We start from the raw sequence: 18,476 nt of genomic DNA, 5'->3' as shown, positions 1-18,476 counted from the left end.
TAGATGCCAGGAAGAGTACCTGGTACGGTCCTACGCCCCTAGTGCAGGCTGAGGTGTGACTCTCTTCTCCCCTCCCTCTCCTCTCTAGATGCCAGGAGGAGTGTCCGGTGGGGTGGTACGGTCCTCAGTGCAGCCTGCGTTGTGACTGTCAGAACGGTGCTAAGTGTTACCATATCAACGGGGCGTGTCTCTGTGACACAGGCTTTAAAGGACCTCACTGTCAGGAGAGGTTCTGTCCCCCAGGCCTGTACGGACTCATCTGTGACAAGTACTGTCCCTGTAACGCCTCCAACACTGTCAGGTACGTAGGACATTACACTGACTACCCCTGACTTAGATCATGTCATTTTCATTGTAGTTAATTATCACGTTTCCTACGCTAAACTATGTAGAATATTGGCCTGTTGGAAACTACAACTCCCTACTACATCACACAGTTCAGTCTGGATCTGATGTATCTCTAGAGAAACTACAACTCCCTACTACATCACACAGTTCAGTCTGGATCTGATGTATCTCTAGAGAAACTACAACTCCCTACTACATCACACAGTTCAGGCTGGATCTGATTTATCTCTAGAGAAACTACAACTCCCTACTACATCACACAGTTCAGGTTGGGTCTGATTTATCTCTAGAGAAACTACAACTCCCTACTACATCACACAGTTCAGGCTGGATCTGATGTATCTCTAGAGAAACTACAACTCCCTACTACATCACACAGTTCAGTCTGGATCTGATGTATCTCTAGAGAAACTACAACTCCCTACTACATCACACAGTTCAGGCTGGATCTGATGTATCTCTAGAGAAACTACAACTCCCTACTACATCACACAGTTCAGGCTGGATCTGATGTATCTCTAGAGAAACTACAACTCCCTACTACATCACACAGTTCAGGCTGGATCTGATGTATCTCTAGAGAAACTACAACTCCCTACTACATCACACAGTTCAGGCTGGATCTGATTTATCTCTAGAGAAACTACAACTCCCTACTACATCACACAGTTCAGGCTGGATCTGATGTATCTCTAGAGAAACTACAACTCCCTACAACATCACACAGTTCAGGCTGGATCTGATGTATCTCTAGAGAAACTACAACTCCCTACTACATCACACAGTTCAGGCTGGATCTGATTTATCTCTAGAGAAACTACAACTCCCTACTACATCACACAGTTCAGGCTGGATCTGATGTATCTCTAGAGAAACTACAACTCCCTACTACATCACACAGTTCAGGCTGGATCTGATGTATCTCTAGAGAAACTACAACTCCCTACTACATCACACAGTTCAGTCTGGATCTGATGTATCTCTAGAGAAACTACAACTCCCTACTACATCACACAGTTCAGGCTGGATCTGATGTATCTCTAGAGAAACTACAACTCCCTACTACATCACACAGTTCAGGCTGGATCTGATGTATCTCTAGAGAAACTACAACTCCCTACTACATCACACAGTTCAGGCTGGATCTGATGTATCTCTAGAGAAACTACAACTCCCTACTACATCACACAGTTCAGGCTGGATCTGATTTATCTCTAGAGAAACTACAACTCCCTACTACATCACACAGTTCAGGCTGGATCTGATGTATCTCTAGAGAAACTACAACTCCCTACTACATCACACAGTTCAGGCTGGATCTGATGTATCTCTAGAGAAACTACAACTCCCTACTACATCACACAGTTCAGGCTGGATCTGATGTATCTCTAGAGAAACTACAACTCCCTACTACATCACACAGTTCAGGCTGGATCTGATTTATCTCTAGAGAAACTACAACTCCCTACTACATCACACAGTTCAGGCTGGATCTGATTTATCTCTAGAGAAACTACAACTCCCTACTACATCACACAGTTCAGGCTGGATCTGATTTATCTCTAGAGAAACTACAACTCCCTACTACATCACACAGTTCAGGCTGGATCTGATGTATCTCTAGAGAAACTACAACTCCCTACAACATCACACAGTTCAGTCTGGATCTGATGTATCTCTAGAGAAACTGTAAAATGTGCGCATTGAGCTCACAGAAAAAAAAACGAACAAAATGGAATTCAAATAATTGAACCGATGTTTGTCAATTAGTTGTTTAAAAAAATTTAAAATATAAACTTTAAAAAAAGAAAGAATAAAACGGAAAGAGTTGCACACTCACACATATAAACTCCCGGTAATTTATTGGGTAAATAACCAACGTTTTCGGCTTCACTGTGCCTTCATAAGGGTCTATTTAAAAAATGAAAAATAACCGAAATGTTGGTGAATTGAAGCACTAATGCTCTGATGCTGGTCCTGGAACAGAAAGAGCATCATCAGAGTCTGATGCTGGTCCTGGAACAGAAAGAGCATCATCAGAGTCTGATGCTGGTCCTGGAACAGAAAGATCATCATCAGAGTCTGATGCTGGTCCTGGAACAGAAAGATCATCATCAGAGTCTGATGCTGGTCCTGGAACAGAAAGATCATCATCAGAGTCTGATGCTGGTTGGTCCTGGAACAGAAAGATCATCATCAGAGTCTGATGCTGGTCCTGGAACAGAAAGAGCATCATCAGAGTCTGATGCTGGTCCTGGAACAGAAAGATCATCATCAGAGTCTGATGCTGGTCCTGGAACAGAAAGATCATCATCAGAGTCTGATGCTGGTCCTGGAACAGAAAGATCATCATCAGAGTCTGATGCTGGTCCTGGAACAGAAAGATCATCATCAGAGTCTGATGCTGGTCCTGGAACAGAAAGATCATCATCAGAGTCTGATGCTGGTCCTGGAACAGAAAGAGCATCATCAGAGTCTGATGCTGGTCCTGGAACAGAAAGATCATCATCACAGTCTGATGCTGGTCCTGGAACAGAAAGATCATCATCAGAGTCTGATGCTGGTCCTGGAACAGAAAGATCATCATCAGAGTCTGATGCTGGTCCTGGAACAGAATGATCATCATCAGAGTCTGATGCTGGTCCTGGAACAGAAAGATCATCATCAGAGTCTGATGCTGGTCCTGGAACAGAATGATCATTATCACAGTCTGTGTAAAGGATAAAAGGGAGACCTTGAGCCTCTGATGGCTATAGGAGCACGTTGGTCAGGATGGATGGAACACGTTGGTTAGGATGGATGGATGGATGCTATAGGAGCACGTTGGTCAGGATGGATGGATGGATGGATGTATGGATGGATGCTATAGGAGCACGTTGGTCAGGATGGATGGATGCTATAGGAACACGTTGGTGAGGATGGATGGATGGATGTCGGCTCGGAGCTCGCTGTTTCACTCTCTCTGCAGATCTCTCAACTTGGCCTACTGGGGTTATGTTTGCTTGATGTCGACAGGGCTTTACTGATAACATTTGACTGATTGACTAAACGACTGATTGACTGAATGATTGATTTGTTGGTTGATTGATTGATTAGATTGATTGATTGATTAATTAATTAGATTGGTTGGTTGATTGATTAATTTGATTTATTGATTCTGCTCTAGCTGTCACCCCTTGTCAGGTGAGTGCAGCTGTACAGCAGGATGGGCGGGGCTCTACTGCAACGAGACCTGTCCACCTGGTTACCACGGCGACGGATGCAGGTTGCCATGCAGCTGTTCCCACGGGGCCGACTGTCACGGAGTCACTGGGGCCTGCGTCTGTGCCCCTGGTTACATGGTGAGTTCTTCTTCCTCTTCTTCCACTAGGTGTGCTGACCTCCTTTTTGATTGACCAATTAGCCATCCAGTAGCACAAATCACTTACCCAATAGATGAGCACTATAGTCCCAGGTCTCTGAGTGGCTAAAACAACTGCAGAGCATTAATCTGGGTCCCTGTGGCTAAGCCAATAGGAAAGCATTATAGTCCCAGGTCTCTGAGTGGCTAAAACAAATGCAGAGCACTAATCTGGGTTCCTGTGGCTAAGCCAATAGGAAAGCACTATAGTAGTCCCAGGTCCCTGAGTGGCTAAAACAACAGCAGAGCATTAATCTGCGTCCCTGTGGCTAAGCCAATAGGAAAGAACTATAGTAGTCCCAGGTCCCTGAGTGGCTAAAACAACAGCAGAGCATTAATCTGGGTCCCTGTGGCTAAGCCAATAGGAAAGCACTATAGTAGTCCCAGGTCCCTGAGTGGCTAAAACAACTGCAGAGCATTAATCTGGGTCCCTGTGGCTAAGCCAATAGGAAAGCACTATAGTAGTTCCAGGTCCCTGAGTGGCTAAAACAACAGCAGAGCATTAATCTGGGTCCCTGTGGCTAAGCCAATAGGAAAGCACTATAGTAGTCCCAGGTCACTGAGTGGCTAAAACAACTGCAGAGCATTAATCTGGGTCCCTGTGGCTAAGCCAATAGGAAAGCACTATAGTAGTCCCAGGTCCCTGAGTGGCTAAAACAACAGCAGAGCATTAATCTGCGTCCCTGTGGCTAAGCCAATAGGAAAGAACTATAGTAGTCCCAGGTCCCTGAGTGGCTAAAACAACAGCAGAGCATTAATCTGGGTCCCTGTGGCTAAGCCAATAGGAAAGCACTATAGTAGTCCCAGGTCCCCGAGTGGCTAAAACAACTGCAGAGCATTAATCTGGGTCCCTGTGGCTAAGCCAATAGGAAAGCACTATAGTAGTCCCAGGTCCCCGAGTGGCTAAAACAACTGCAGAGCATTAATCTGGGTCCCTGTGGCTAAGCCAATAGGAAAGAACTATAGTAGTCCCAGGTCCCTGAGTGGCTAAAACAACAGCAGAGCATTAATCTGGGTCCCTGTGGCTAAGCCAATAGGAAAGCACTATAGTAGTCCCAGGTCCCTGAGTGGCTAAAACAACTGCAGAGCATTAATCTGGGTCCCTGTGGCTAAGCCAATAGGAAAATGTTAAGTACCCCAATGGACAGTAAAGGTAATCACTCCACAAACTATCATCACCGTGCTCTTAAGGAAATCACAAATATTATGGACACATTAGAAATAGTGGATATTTGGAGACTCAAAAACCCTGACCTAGTGAGATATACATGGAGGAGATTTAATCAAGCTAGTCATCTTGACTACTTTCTTGTCTCTTTCTCTCTTGCATCAAAGGTTAAACAAGTTTTAATAGGAGACAGAATGCGATCAGATCATCATCTAATTGGCCTTCACATAACTGTCATAGATTTTCCACGTGGACAGGGATATTGGAAATATAATCAAAGTTTAGTGGAGGACAAATTATTTTTAACTAAGACAAAATCATTTATAAATGAATTTTTCCAGTTTAATATTGGTTCAGTAAATCACCTTATTGTTTGGTATACCTTTAAATGTATCTTCAGGGGTCATTCAATTCAATATTCATCAATAATAAAAAAGCAGTTTCTGGCTAAAGAGCCAAGACTAACAAGGGAATCCATGAACTAATAGAACAGGTAGACAGCAATAAAAACTATATTACAGAGATACAAGATAAGTTGTAGGAAACGTATTCAAAGGCCAAGTTACAGAGGAATAACTTTTTTAGTCTGGAAAAACCCCAGGGCTTGATGTCATACCGGTAGAGGTATATCAAGTATTTTTTGATACACTAAAAGCTCCATTGTTAGATTGTTTTATCTACTCCTATAGAAATGGTAGTCTGTCAGGTACTCAGCAGGAAGGTCTGATATCTCTATTATTAAAACAAGACCCAGATGGAAATATATAAAGACCCAGTCTATCTAAAAACCTGGAGGCCCCTTACACTTCAATGTTGTGATGCAAAAATTCTAGCGAAATGCATTGCACTCAAAATTAAAAGAGTTTTAGCAGGTATTGTTCATCCTGATCAAACAGGTTTTTTACGATATATATCGTACACGGATGATAATATACGACAACTACTAGAAATAATAGAACATCATGAAACATATAAGAAGCCAGGAATGGTATTTATAGGGGATTTTGAAAAGGATTTTGATAAAGTAAGACTGGATTTATTCATAAATGCCTGGATATATATTTTTTCAATTTTGGTAATTCTCTTATAAAATGGGTAAAAATAATGTATAGCAACCCCAGGTGTAAAATAGTAAATAATGGCTACTTCTCAGAGAGTTTTGAATTGTCAAGAGGAGTTAAACAGGGGTGTCCGCTGTCACCATATCTATTCATTATGTCCATCGAAATGCTAGCTATTAAAACCAAATCCAATGACAACATTAGAGGATTAGAAATCCAAGGCTTAAAACCAAAGGTGTCCATGTATGTCGATGACTCAGGTTTTATAATAAGTCCTCAAGTCCCTGCAATGTCTCATTAATCTCTCTGGGATATGTGGGACGCTAGCACATCAAATCAAATCAAATCAAATGTATTTATATAGCCCTTCGTACATCAGCTGATATCTCAAAGTGCTGTACAGAAACCCAGCCTAAAACCCCAAACAGCAAGCAATACAGATGTAGAAGCACGGTGGCTAGGAAAAACTCCCTAGAAAGGCCAAAACCTAGGAAGAAACAGAACAGTTGAAACTGGAGCAGCAGCACGGTCAGGTGGACTGGGGACAGCAAGGAGTCATCATGTCAGGTAGTCCTGGGGCATGGTCCTAGGGCTCAGGTCAGTTGAAACTGGAGCAGCAGCACGGCCAGGTGGACTGGGGACAGCAAGGAGTCATCATGTCAGGTAGTCCTGGGGCATGGTCCTAGGGCTCAGGTCCTCCGAGAGAGAGAAAGAGAGAAGGAGAGAATTAGAGAACGCACACTTAGATTCACACAGGACACCGAATAGGACAGGAGAAGTACTCCAGATATAACAAATCAATGTCTCATTGATGATCCAGATAACTATTCTGCCGACTCTGGACTAAAACCTAATTATGATATTACGTATTGGATCTTTAAAAAAAAAACTTTTACATTACCCTGCAGGTAAAAAAAGCGCTGATGGTGAAGTTGACATAATTGGTATTTATATCACAACATATATAAATGAGCTCTTCAATAGAAAACTTGTAAAAAATAGACAAGATCCTGCAACCATGGTGATGTAAATACCTGTCTATTTATGGGAAAAATTGCCCTAATGAACTCCTTAGTCATATCTCAGTTTACTCACTTATTCATGATGCTGCCTACTCCTGATCATTCATTTTTTCAAATCAAATGAGCAAAAAAAAATATTTCGCTTTATCTTGGACTCTAAACCCCCCAAAATAAATAAACAAGATAAAACGTGCCTATATACTGAATATGAACAAGGTGGGTTGAGATTATTAAATATAAAAGCACTAAACCTCTCTCTAAAAGCTTCACTTATTCAAAAGTTTTACTGCCTTTGTGCAAATTGTCATGTCTCTCGATTAATTGAAAATTATACTTTTTTCAAAGTATCTCTCTTTTTTTTCAAACAAGCATAGCAGAGCTGGCTACAATTTCAATTTCATCCCCCTGAAAAGATAGAACAAATATTGTAACACATATTATGGCTGAACTCAAATGTGCTGGTTGATAAAATACCTGTATTTATTGAAAAGGGTATTTTGTTCTTAAATGATATTGTAAATTGGAATGGCAGAGTTATGTCCTTCATGGAGTTATCAGAATTGTACAGCTCAATCCAAAAGTGCAACCAATTGATTACCCCCAAAATTGAGGAGGCAGGTGGCAGCAGGAGGAGGTAGGGAACTGGCCTGTCTGCCCAATATAAATGATCAAAAACTGGCAGAGGAATAAAAATAGCATAAATAGGAAAGTACACCAGTTTCATTTGAGGACCAGGATGTTGACAGCTGTGCCATACAGATTGCAAAATAGTTGGGAAGCGATGTTTGATGTACCGATTCCATGGTATGAGTTAATATATAAAACACCACAAGATTCAAGACTTCGTGCTTTTCAGCTAAAATGATTGTATAGAATTCTTGCCACCAACAAAATGTTGAATATTTGGGGCATAAAATCATCGAAGCTCTGCAGATTTTGTTGTGAGGATACAGAATCAATAGACCATTTATTTTGGTATTGCCCTCAGGTAGCCTGTTTCTGGTCTCAGGTTCAGGAATGGCTGAAAATGCATAGCATTGATCTAAAATTGACCCTAGAAATAGTACTGTTAGGAGATCTGGAGAGACTGGGTCAGTCAATTACTAATATACTAATACTCTTAATAAAAGTATTTATCTTCAACTCACAATCGGTGGATTCTATTCGATTAGATAGATTGAAATTGTATGTTAAACATCACAGCATAGTTGAAAGATATGTGTTGCATAGAAACCTGAAGTGGTAGATGGGATGGGCTGAGGGTGACCAGCAGAGATAGATGGGATGGGCTGAGGGTGACCAGCAGAGATAGATGGGATGGGCTGAGGGTGGCCAGCAGAGATAGATGGGATGGGCTGAGGGTGACCAGCAGAGATAGATGGGATGGGATGAGGGTGGCCAGCAGAGATAGATGGGATGGGCTGAGGGTGGCCAGCAGAGATAGATGGGATGGGCTGAGGGTGTCCAGCAGAGATAGATGGGATGGGCTGAGGGTGGCCAGCAGAGATAGGTGGGATGGGCTGAGGGTGACCAGCAGAGATAGGTGGGATGGGCTGAGGGTGACCAGCAGAGATAGATGGGATGGGCTGAGGGTGGCCAGCAGAGATAGGTGGGATGGGCTGAGGGTGACCAGCAGAGATAGGTGGGATGGGCTGAGGGTGACCAGAAGAGATAGATGGGATGGGCTGAGGGTGACCAGCAGAGATAGATGGGATGGGCTGAGGGTGGCCAGCAGAGATAGATGGGATGGGCTGAGGGTGTCCAGCAGAGATAGATGGGATGGGCTGAGGGTGGCCAGCAGAGATAGGTGGGATGGGCTGAGGGTGACCAGCAGAGATAGGTGGAATGGGCTGAGGGTGACCAGCAGAGATAGGTGGGATGGGCTGAGGGTGGCCAGCAGAGATAGGTGGGATGGGCTGAGGGTGACCAGCAGAGATAGGTGGGATGGGCTGAGGGTGACCAGCAGAGATAGATGGGATGGGCTGAGGGTGACCAGCAGAGATAGATGGGATGGGCTGAGGGTGGCCAGCAGAGATAGATGGGATGGGCTGAGGGTGTCCAGCAGAGATAGATGGGATGGGCTGAGGGTGGCCAGCAGAGATAGATGGGATGGGCTGAGGGTGTCCAGCAGAGATAGATGGGATGGGCTGAGGGTGGCCAGCAGAGATAGGTGGGATGGGCTGAGGGTGACCAGCAGAGATAGGTGGGATGGGCTGAGGGTGACCAGCAGAGATAGATGGGATGGGCTGAGGGTGGCCAGCAGAGATAGATGGGATGGGCTGAGGGAAGCAGAGGGCTGGTATGTGGAATTGGAGACAAGTGGGAGTGGAGTTGCTGTGTGAGAGAGAGAATGATGGTCAAAGATAAAAGTAAATAAATAAAAGCAAAATAAAACATAATAAAAAGTACATTTGAATGACTCTGAGGGACAGTGTGTTTTGAGGGACAGTGTGTTTTGAGGGACAGTGTGTTTTGAGGGGCAGTGTGTTTTGAGGGACAGTGTGTTTTGAGGGACAGTGTGTTTTGAGGGGCAGTGTGTTTTGAGGGGCAGTGTGTTTTGAGGGGCAGTGTGTTTTGAGGGGCAGTGTGTTTTGAGGGACAGTGTGTTTTGAGGGGCAGTGTGTTTTGAGGGACAGTGTGTTTTGAGGGACAGTGTGTTTTGAGGGACAGTGTGTTTTGAGGGACAGTGTGTTTTGAGGGACAGTGTGTTTTGAGGGGCAGTGTGTTTTGAGGGGCAGTGTGTTTTGAGGGACAGTGTGTTTTGAGGGGCAGTGTGTTTTGAGGGACAGTGTGTTTTGAGGGGCAGTGTGTTTTGAGGGACAGTGTGTTTTGAGGGGCAGTGTGTTTTGAGGGGCAGTGTGTTTTGAGGGACAGTGTGTTTTGAGGGACAGTGTGTTTTGAGGGGCAGTGTGTTTTGAGGGACAGTGTGTTTTGAGGGACAGTGTGTTTTGAGGGACAGTGTGTTTTGAGGGACAGTGTGTTTTTACAACTAATGTCAGTTTGCCTGAGGCTGATGCCGTGCAGGTGTTTGAACACAAGAACACACACATGCATGTACACACACTCTCATTCAAATAAACACATGCAAGAACACACACACACATGTAATAGTGCCAGACATGCACACAAACATATATAGTTGGCATTGCTGTTATGATTTCAGTTGTCCTTGATGTCCTTTGTTTTAAATGTATTTATTTATAACAACAAAATGTGCTTGTTGTTTGCTGTTTTTTTCAGTCTTTTTCTTTCTTCTCTTTAGTTCTTTCTGGTTGGGGGGGTTCTTGTGGGGAATATAATTTATTGTATTATTTATTTATTTATTTATTAGCCTGGTGGGAGATCTGTCAACGTGCCCTTGAGCAGGACATTGACCCTGAGCTGAAACCTCCCTCCTCTTCTTCCACTTCGCCATGTCTCTTCTTTCTCCTCCTCCACATCCTCCTCCAACTCCTTCTCTTCCACCTCCTCCTCTTCCACCTCCTTCTCTTCCACCTCCTCCTCTTCCACCTTCTCTTCCACCTCCTCCTCTTCCACCTCCTTCTCCTCTACCTCCTCCTCTTCCACCACCTTCTCCTCCTCCACATCCTTCCACATCCTCCTCCAACTCCTTCTCTTCCACCTCCTCCTCTTACACCTCCTTCTCTTCCACCTCCTCCTCTACCTCCTCCTCTACCGCCACCTCCTTCTCCTCCTCATCCACCTCCTTCTACTTCACCTCCTTCTCCTCTACCCCCACCTCCTTCTCCTCCTCTACCTCCTCCTCCTCCACCTTCTTCTCCTCCACCTGCACCTCCTTCTCCTCCACCTCCTCCTCATCCACCTCCTTATCCTCCATCTCCTCCACTTCTTCTTCTTCTTCCTCTTCCTCTGATTTCTCCTTCTCTTCCTCCCGTCACCACACCCCCTCTCCTCTCAGCCCTTAGATAACAACGGGAACAGAGTAGAAGTGCCATTGTTAGCAGTATTAAAACCGTCATTTTGAGAACAGAACAAAGGCTACTGTGAACTGATTGATAAAAGTGTCATTCCCAGACCGAAGCTTTCATGTAGGCCGCCAAGGGAAGAGAGAGAGGAGGAGAGGAGGAGGAAGAGAGGAGGAGGAGGAGGTGTGGGGGGGAGGTGGAGGAGGAGGAAGAGGAGGAGAGGAGGAGAGAAGGAGGTGTAGGGGGGAGGAGGAGGAGGAGGAGGAGGTGGAGGGGGGGAGGTGGAGGGAGGAGGAGGAGGAGGGAGGAGAAGGGAGGAGGAGAGGAGGAGGAGGAGGAGGAGGAGGTGGAGAGAGGAGGTGGAGGAGGTGGAGGGGGGAGGAGGAGAGGAGGAGGTGGAGGGGGGAGGTGGAGTAGGTGGAGGGGGGGAGGTGGAGGGAGGAGGAGGAGGAGGGAGGAGGAGGGAGGAGGAGGGAGGAGGAGAAGGAGGAGGAGGAGGTGGAGAGGGGAGGTGGAGGGGGAGGAGGAGAGGAGGAGGTGGAGGGAGGAGCAGGAGGGAGGAGAGGAGAAGGAAGGGGAGAGGAGGAGGGGAGGCGGAGGAGGAGGTGGAGGGAGGAGGAGGAGGAAGAAGGGGAGAGGAAGAGGAAGGGGAGAGGAGGAGGAGGTGGAGGGAGGAGGTGGAGGAGGAGTGGAAAAGGAAAGGGAGAGGAGGAGGAAGGGGAGAGGAGGAGGAGGGGAGGATAAGGAAGGGGAGAGGAGGAGGAAGGGGAGAGGAGGAGGAAGGGGAGAGGAGGAGGAGGAGAGGAGGAGGAGGGGAGGAGAAGGAAGGGGAGAGGAGGTGGAAGGGGAGAGGAGGAGAGGAGGAGGAAGGGGAGAGGAGGAGGAAGAGGAGAGGAGGAGGCGAGGCTGAGGAGGAGGAGGAGGAGAGGAGAAGGAAGGGGAGAGGAGGAGGAAGGGGAGAGGTGGAGGGGGAGGAGGAGGAGGAGAGGAGAAGGAAAGGGAGAGGAGGAGGGAGGGGAGGCGGAGGAGGAGGAGGTGGAGGGAGGAAGAGGAGGAGGAGAGGAGAAGGAAGGGGAGAGGAGGAGGAAGGGGAGAGGAGGAGGAGGAGGAGGTGGAGGGAGGAGGAGGTGGCGGAGTGGAGAAGGAAAGGGAGAGGAGGAGGAAGGGGAGAGGAGGGGAGGAGAAGGAAGGGGAGAGGAGGAGGAAGGGGAGAGGAGGGGAGGATGAGGTGGAGGGAGGAGGAGAAGGAAGGGGAGAGGAGGAGGAAGGGGAGAGGAGGAGGAAGGAGAGAGAGAGGAGGGGAGGAGGAGGTGGAGGGAGGAGAAGGACAGGGAGAGGAGGAGGAAGGGGAGAGGAGGGGAGGAGGAGGTGGAGGGAGGAGGAGGAGGAAGGGGAGGAGGAGGAGAGGAGGAGGAAGGGGAGAGGAGGAGGAAGATGAGAGGAGAGACCCTTAAAGATACACCATGTTCTGCCCCTGGCGTCCAGTCCTCCGTTTAAACTCTGTCAAGATGAGCGGACACACACAGTGCTGAGCTGACAGCTGGGTAGCAGACAGAGCAAAGTCCCGGTGAGGAGAGGCACAGAGGAGGCTCAGGGGCGAGTCGGAGTGAGGAGGGAGTCCCCAGACACACAGGACTCTTCTATGGCGCTAATTAGTACTCTAAATCATACTGTCAGCTGTCACTCAGGACAGAGAAGAGAGAGGAGAGAGAGAGATGGAGGGGAGGGGACCCAGAGACACAGGGCTATGATCATCAGGGCTGAGAGAAAGAGAGAGAGAGAGAGGGGGGATCTTTATAGGTGCTGCTGTGCTCAGCCATTTTAAAGCAGAGGAATTATAATGATGCTGGCCTGGTGTGACTACAGAGGAGAGGACCGGGTGGAGGGGTGGAGGGATGGAGGAGTGGAGGGATGGAGGAGTGGAGGGATGGAGGGGTGGAGGGGTGGAGGAGTGGAGGAGTGGAGGGATGGAGGGATGGAGGGATGGAGGAGTGGAGGGATGGAGGAGTGGAGGAGTGGAGGAGTGGAGGGGTGTAGGAGTGGAGGGATGGAGGAGTGGAGGCGTGTTTTCCACCAGCGCCACCTGTTGGCTACACAACCGGTTACAGCCAAATTTTCAGCCGGGTCCTTTTTCCATTTAAATGAACTGGGCTATTTCTCATCGTTGCAGTCAAAATTTCTTTATACGGCGGGAGAGAGCATGCTGCTCCTCCGTCGTTTCTGTGAGTCAATTTGCATAATAATGTGGCAACGATGAGTCCCAATGTTTTCTGACAGATTATTTTGTTTCATGGGTTTCAATATGCAGCCACAAAGTGTTGTTGAATAGGTTTACTGTGCTTTGATTGAAAGCAGTGAATCAGTGAATCAGTGAATCAGTGAATCAGTGAATCAGTGAATCAGTGAATCAGCTTCAACTAGTTTGGTGTCAAACTGACTGGATAAAGCCCGTCTCATATCCATTCACCAATCGTACAACATAGATAGTTCTACAGTATGTTCATGGTATGGCTAGTGAACTAAAGATCTTGTTGGTATTTTTCCATATGAAGTCCATGAGGACTTGCCAGACAGTGACGTTGAAGAGAGTGGCTCTTCAGTAGCCAACCGAATCGCATCGGTAAGAGAGTGACTCGTCAGTAGCCAACCGAATCGCATCGGTAAGAGAGTGACTCGTCAGTAGCCAACCGAATCGCATCGGTAAGAGAGTGACTCGTCAGTAGCCAACCGAATCGCATCGGTAAGAGAGTGACTCGTCAGTAGCCAACCGAATCGCATCGGTAAGAGAGTGACTCGTCAGTAGCCAACCGGATCGCATCGGTAAGAGAGTGACTCGTCAGTAGCCAACCGAATCGCATCGGTAAGAGAGTGACTCGTCAGTAGCCAACCGAATCGCATCGGTAAGAGAGTGACTCGTCGGTAGCCAACCGAATCGCATCGGTAAGAGAGTGACTCGTCAGTAGCCAACCGAATCGCATCGGTAAGAGAGTGACTCGTCAGTAGCCAACCGAATCGCATCGGTAAGAGAGTGACTCGTCAGTAGCCAACCGAATCGCATCGGTAAAGAGAGTGACTCGTCAGTAGCCAACCGAATCGCATCGGTAAGAGAGTGGCTCGTCAGTAGCCAACCGAATCGCATCGGTAAGAGAGTGGCTCGTCAGTAGCCAACCGAATCGCATCGGTAAGAGAGTGGCTCGTCAGTAGCCAACCGAATCGCATCGGTAAGAGAGTGACTCGTCAGTAGCCAACCGAATCGCATCGGTAAGAGAGTGACTCGTCAGTAGCCAACCGAATCGCATCGGTAAGAGAGTGACTCGTCAGTAGCCAACCGAATCGCATCGGTAAGAGAGTGGCTCGTCAGTAGCCAACCGAATCGCATCGGTAAGAGAGTGGCTCGTCAGTAGCCAACCGAATCGCATCGGTAAGAGAGTGACTCGTCAGTAGCCAACCGAATCGCATCGGTAAGAGAGTGACTCGTCAGTAGCCAACCGAATCGCATCGGTAAGAGAGTGGCTCGTCAGTAGCCAACCGAATCGCATCGGTAAGAGAGTGGCTCGTCAGTAGCCAACCGAATCGCATCGGTAAGAGAGTGACTCGTCAGTAGCCAACCGAATCGCATCGGTAAGAGAGTGGCTCGTCAGTAGCCAACCGAATCGCATCGGTAAGAGAGTGACTCGTCAGTAGCCAACCGAATCGCATCGGTAAGAGAGTGGCTCGTCAGTAGCCAACCGAATCGCATCGGTAAGAGAGTGACTCGTCAGTAGCCAACCGAATCGCATCGGTAAGAGAGTGACTCGTCAGTAGCCAACAGAATCGCATCGGTAAGAGAGTGACTCGTCAGTAGCCAACCGAATCGCATCGGTAAGAAAGTGGCTCGTCAGTAGCCAACCGAATTGCATCGGTAAGAGAGTGGCTCGTCAGTAGCCAACCGAATCGCATCGGTAAGAGAGTGACTCGTCAGTAGCCAACCGAATCGCATCGGTAAGAGAGTGGCTCGTCAGTAGCCAACCGAATCGCATCGGTAAGAGAGTGGCTCGTCAGTAGCCAACCGAATCGCATCGGTAAGAGAGTGACTCGTCAGTAGCCAACCGAATCGCATCGGTAAGAGAGTGACTCGTCAGTAGCCAACCGAATCGCATCGGTAAGAGAGTGACTCGTCAGTAGCCAACCGAATCGCATCGGTAAGAGAGTGGCTCGTCAGTAGCCAACCGAATCGCATCGGTAAGAAAGTGGCTCGTCAGTAGCCAACCGAATCGCATCGGTAAGAGAGTGACTCGTTAGTAGCCAACCGAATCGCATCGGTAAGAGAGTGGCTCGTCAGTAGCCAACCGAATCGCATCGGTAAGAGAGTGACTCGTCGGTAGCCAACCGAATCGCATCGGTAAGAGAGTGACTCGTCAGTAGCCAACCGAATCGCATCGGTAAGAGAGTGGCTCGTCAGTAGCCAACCGAATCGCATCGGTAAGAGAGTGACTCATCAGTAGCCAACCGAATCGCATCGGTAAGAGAGTGGCTCGTCAGTAGCCAACCGAATCGCATCGGTAAGAGAGTGACTCGTCAGTAGCCAACCGAATCGCATCGGTAAGAAAGTGGCTCGTCAGTAGCCAACCGAATCGCATCGGTAAGAGAGTGGCTCGTCAGTAGCCAACCGAATCGCATCGGTAAGAGAGTGACTCGTCAGTAGCCAACCGAATCGCATCGGTAAGAGAGTGGCTCGTCAGTAGCCAACCGAATCGCATCGGTAAGAGAGCCCGTTTATTTGACTCACCTAATTTGCATACAGGTAGGCTTTTCGACGATTATCCGCAGATAAATTCTGAAAACATTCAATGAAAGAAAGGTGAATATCCTCCTCACTTACAGGAACAGAGAGATAGCCTCTCTCTCTCGTCCAAAAAATATGATAAAAGAAAACAGATTTAATTGTTTTTAAAAGCTAATGATACTGATATGATATGAAACATATTAAAGATATTCATATACATTCAGACCTCTGTTGGAGGTATCTTGCCATTTTGATTGGTTCCAACCAACATTTTTGTGTACGGAGGGCTCTGTGAATGGCGCAGCATCAATTGCTGTGCACTCTGGGACAGTTCTGTTTGTCCCACTTCGCATGCTGTTCTCCGCTCTCCTCTGAAGTGCAGTATGTGCTATCTGACACCGCATTTGCATAGGGAGCGACACGTCACATTTTCTGGCCTATCCACACAAAGGATTGAACTCCCCGGTCTGTGAACCTCGCAGCTCCACTTAAATGGCATATGAAATGGGAGACTAGTGATCACAGTAGACACATGTCACTGTGATGTTCTTAGATGATGCTCTGGTGTCTTCGAGGGCTTCTACGGTCCTAGTTGCTACTCAAGTTTTCTAACTAACTCCTCTTCCTGTCTCCTATCCTCCCTCTCCCCTCCTCCTCCAGGGAGATGACTGCTCTTCTCTATGTCCTCCGGGGCTATACGGTCCTAGTTGCTCCTCTACCTGCTCCTGTCATAACCATGCCCCCTGCTCCCCCATCGATGGATCCTGTAGCTGCAGAGAAGGTACAGTACACCCCAGGGGACATAGCTCATACAACAGACTGACTCACCCAGGGGACATAGCTAATACAACGGACTGACTCACCAAGGAGACATAGCTCCTACAACGGACTGACTCACCCAGGGGACATAGTTAATACAACGGACTGACTCACCAAGGGGACATAGCTAATACAACGGACTGACTAACCCAGGGGACATAGCTAATACAACGGACTGACTCACCCAGGGGACATAGCTCCTACAACGGACTGACTCACCCAGGGGACATAGCTAATACAACTTACTGACTCACCCAGGGGACATAGCTAATACAACGGACTGACTCACCCAGGGGACATAGCTAATACAACGGACTGACTCACCCAGGGGACATAGCTCCTACAACGGACTGACTCACCCAGGGGACATAGCTAATACAACAGACTGACTCACCCAGGGGACATAGCTAATACAACAGACTGACTCACCCAGGGGACATAGCTAATACAACGGACTGACTCACCCAGGGGACATAGCTAATACAACGGACTGACTGACCCAGGGGACATAGCTCCTACAACGGACTGACTCACCCAGGGGACATAGCTCCTACAACGGACTGACTCACCCAGGGGACATAGCTAATACAACGGACTGACTCACCCAGGGGACATAGCTAATACAACGGACTGACTCACCCAGGGGACATAGCTCCTACAACGGACTGACTCACCCAGGGGACATAGCTAATACAACGAACTGACTCACCCAGGGGACATAGCTCCTACAACGGACTGACTCACCCAGGGACAGAGTTTATACAACAGACTGACTCACCCAGGGGACATAGCTCCTACAACAGACTGACTCACCCAGGGGACATAGCTAATACAACGGACTGACTCACCCAGGGGACATAGCTAATACAACAGACTGACTGACCCAGGGGACATAGCTCCTACAACGGACTGACTCACCCAGGGGACATAGCTCCTACAACGGACTGACTCACCCAGGGGACATAGCTAATACAACAGACTGACTCACCCAGGGGACATAGCTCCTACAACGGACTGACTCACCCAGGGGACATAGCTAATACAACGGACTGACTCACCCAGGGGACATAGCTAATACAACGGACTGACTCACCCAGGGGACATAGCTAATACAACGGACTGACTCACCCAGGGGACATAGCTCCTACAACAGACTGACTCACCCAGGGGACATAGCTCATACAACAGACTGACTCGCCCAGGGGACAGAGTTTATACAACAGACTGACTCATCCAGGGGACAGAGTTTATACAACAGACTGACTCTCCCAGGGGACAGAGTTTATACAACAGACTGACTCACCCAGGGGACATAGCTCCTACAACAGACTGACTCACCCAGGGGACATAGCTAATACAACGGACTGACTCACCCAGGGGACATAGCTAATACAACAGACTGACTGACCCAGGGGACATAGCTCCTACAACGGACTGACTCACCCAGGGGACATAGCTCCTACAACGGACTGACTCACCCAGGGGACATAGCTAATACAACAGACTGACTCACCCAGGGGACATAGCTCCTACAACGGACTGACTCACCCAGGGGACATAGCTAATACAACGGACTGACTCACCCAGGGGACATAGCTAATACAACGGACTGACTCACCCAGGGGACATAGCTAATACAACGGACTGACTCACCCAGGGGACATAGCTAATACAACGGACTGACTCACCCAGGGGACAGAGTTTATACAACAGACTGACTCACCCAGGGGACATAGCTAATACAACGGACTGACTCACCCAGGGGACATAGCTCCTACAACAGACTGACTCACCCAGGGGACATAGCTCATACAACAGACTGACTCATCCAGGGGACAGAGTTTATACAACAGACTGACTCATCCAGGGTACAGAGTTCATACAACAGACTGACTCACCCAGGGGACATAGTTTATACAACGGACTGACTCATCCAGGGGACATAGCTAATACAACAGACTGACTCA

General features: G+C 47.9%; 1 protein-coding gene across 1 annotated transcript in view; it reads left to right on the top strand.

Annotated features, from left to right (window-relative positions):
* LOC139407463 (multiple EGF-like-domains 11) overlaps positions 1 to 18,476 on the top strand; it is a 265,679-nt gene that overhangs the window by 169,020 nt on the left and 78,183 nt on the right. Inside the window, exons 7-9 of the mRNA XM_071151258.1 lie at positions 89 to 301; positions 3,515 to 3,689; positions 16,351 to 16,471. Of these exons, the coding sequence (XP_071007359.1) occupies positions 89 to 301; positions 3,515 to 3,689; positions 16,351 to 16,471 (509 nt within the window). The remainder of the gene's footprint in view (positions 1 to 88; positions 302 to 3,514; positions 3,690 to 16,350; positions 16,472 to 18,476) is intronic.

Source organism: Oncorhynchus clarkii, chromosome 4, assembly GCF_045791955.1.
Source record: "Oncorhynchus clarkii lewisi isolate Uvic-CL-2024 chromosome 4, UVic_Ocla_1.0, whole genome shotgun sequence".
NCBI classification, from domain to species: domain Eukaryota; kingdom Metazoa; phylum Chordata; class Actinopteri; order Salmoniformes; family Salmonidae; genus Oncorhynchus; species Oncorhynchus clarkii.
The sequence above is the reverse complement of the archived record's forward strand: the minus strand, read 5'-3'. Positions and strand labels throughout refer to the sequence as shown.